This window comes from Montipora foliosa, chromosome 7 (assembly GCF_036669935.1).
Source record: "Montipora foliosa isolate CH-2021 chromosome 7, ASM3666993v2, whole genome shotgun sequence".
NCBI classification, from domain to species: domain Eukaryota; kingdom Metazoa; phylum Cnidaria; class Anthozoa; order Scleractinia; family Acroporidae; genus Montipora; species Montipora foliosa.
This window is the reverse complement of record NC_090875.1, coordinates 26,004,448-26,006,947: the sequence shown is the minus strand read 5'-3', so window position 1 is coordinate 26,006,947 and position 2,500 is coordinate 26,004,448. Positions and strand designations below refer to the sequence as shown.

Here is a 2,500-nt window from a genome sequence, read left to right as displayed (position 1 = left end):
TTCATATGGGAGCTATCCAAGACCATGGATAACTTCTCTTCGGAGAACATGAAGAAAAGGATTTGGTAAATTGACCTACAAACGTACGTAAATGATCAAATTACGAGTCGGATACCTTGCAACTCAACAACAAGCTCATTGTTTTCTTTGAGTTCTTGCTGTGTATCGTTCAATTGCCCTGTGAAAAAGAAAAGAAACATTGTAACAATCGGCTACAAGATAATGAGCTAAGGCACGTAGAAAAATGATGATCGTTCGCGGGCGAGTATCAGTTGCAAAAGTAAATGCACTTTGTGGAGTCAATTATTGTGCAAAAGGCATTGAAGATGAGAATTCCACAGCGTGTCATGTACACCCGTTCTCCAAAAATCATCGAGTTAGAAATGACGCCAGAGAAATGTGGTATAATCGCTAGCGTAAGCGAAACGCATACAAAAGACTTCCTTTCCCAATGAAAATAGTAAGCTGAATTTACGCAGGAAAATCAGACTCTTTCCTTGGTACAAAATAAAAACTAACGCACTCTCCGGCGGCAGACAAAGGTTAAGCTAATTACGTCTAGAAATAATAACCGAGATTTTTTACACAAGCCGCAAGATGAAAAAAAACCCCGAAATTACAACCCTTCCAGCGTAACTCTAAGACCAAGCATATAAAAAAGTGAACAAAGTGAAAAAATAAACAAAAAGCAAAATCCTTACTAAGAATAGTCTGAGTCAACATCTTGAGCAACGACTTGGCACCGATGATGAACTCGCATTTTATAATGTCACTCATGACTTTTCATGAATAAACTGACGATATTGTACAGGAATAAAATGAATGACAATAAACACTGTCTCAGTTTCCGATGATGCAAGAAGCGGCAAGAGTTGATGCTTGTTGCGAATTTTCTCTATTTCTAGGACATTTCATTTGCTCGGATTAGCGATTAGAAAACGATAAAAGGTTGAAATAAATTTTAAAACTGTTCCAAATAACAAATCCAAGTGGGAGAAAAGTTCACTCATGGAAGAGATACTTAAATTTTTGGTCACGGTTCTGATTTTATAAAATCAATTAACAGGCCAATAAGGCTTCATGTGGCAAATTTAGAAAGAGCCCTTGCACGAATATCCTAGTTTCGTCCTGTAGTTTGAAAAGTACTTTTATAAAACAAGAACTAAATCTAACGATGTATTTGCTTTAATGAGTTGATGAACAAACAAAAATGAAAGAGATAAAAGGTGGAAAAGCGTTCGCATATAACGTTTGTGTCTTTATTACGACACATGACAAAAACTACGGCAGACAGGAACAATCAACAAGTTGACGAATTGTTTTTAAAGTCATTCATCTTCTTTAAAGTGTCCCCCAGCCCTCCCCTAAAACAGTCAGGGGATTACATAGGCACTTAAAATAACTAACCTTCATTAAATAAATATTACTTTTAAACATCAGTGGTATTTGCCATTATTCCTGAAAACATTGAGTTGAGCGGAGTGTGGCAATTAGAAGGGGAAATTTGTTGGCCTTACTCAGAAGGACGAAAAATGGATCAAATCTCGATCTAGACTCTTTTTCCCCAGGATTGTTTCTTAAACGCAAGCTCTGTGCGGAAACATTACCTTGTACGTGTTTAGACTCCTCGTGTTCATTGTCAATTATTCTTTCAATTTCAATGAATTCACCTGCAAGTCATAGTTACATCAAATGTTACAGGGGTTAGGGGTATGAGATGAAGATGGCATGAAAGTAGAAGACTTGGAAAAGAAGAGGATACTGAGGGAAGCCTAAAAGCTATACGGCAAAAGTGGCCCCCACAAGATGGTGCTACGGGTTTTCAGCTTTGACAGGGTGAAAACAACAGGATGCTCGATCCATTCGTTTTGGAGATAATAGAATACGGCAACAAGTACAATTTTCCTGACCTGAGCACGCGCATTTGGAAAAGATAAACACGCATGCTTCGAACTAAAACTCGAACTCCTTACTCTCCAATCTAGAAAGGGTTTACCTAATAGGGGACCTCGTGTTGTTTTGTATGTCTACCTGCCTTTGGGCGAATTTGTTAAATAAATAAATAAATAAATAAATAAATAAATAAATAAATAAATAGTTAGTCAGTATTACCTTTGATGTCCTGAACATTGTGCAAACTATCCTGCAATAACTGTCTTGCGTTTCGGCTTTGATCTAAGTTAAAAAATTGGAAGTTAAACTCAGCTTTAATAACTGAACTTAATGAATTGACTAACTACACGATCCACCGACCGACAAAACTTCGAGACCTTCTACTCTAAAAGATGAACTTCTCTCGGGTTGTCAAGACCTCAGTCTCCAATAAAAGCCCCTTTTCAGGATTACAACCTCCCGGAAGTGCAACGTCAACGAGCTATAGCAATATACAAAAATTTGGTTTTATCAACGGAGTTGATAATGTAAATTGGCCACCGTACAGCTCTAAAAGCTGACGTTTCGAGCGTTAGCCCTTCGTCAGCGTTAGCCCTTCGTCAGCTTT

The 2,500-nt window shown here is 37.7% G+C and overlaps 1 protein-coding gene across 1 annotated transcript in view; it reads right to left on the bottom strand.

Annotated features, from left to right (window-relative positions):
* LOC138011570 (sarcolemmal membrane-associated protein-like) overlaps positions 1-2,500 on the bottom strand; it is a 26,633-nt gene that overhangs the window by 5,303 nt on the left and 18,830 nt on the right. The window contains exons 23-25 of the mRNA XM_068858638.1: positions 2,113-2,175; positions 1,608-1,670; positions 116-178 (exon numbers count right to left, since the gene is read on the bottom strand). Of these exons, the coding sequence (XP_068714739.1) occupies positions 116-178; positions 1,608-1,670; positions 2,113-2,175 (189 nt within the window). The remainder of the gene's footprint in view (positions 1-115; positions 179-1,607; positions 1,671-2,112; positions 2,176-2,500) is intronic.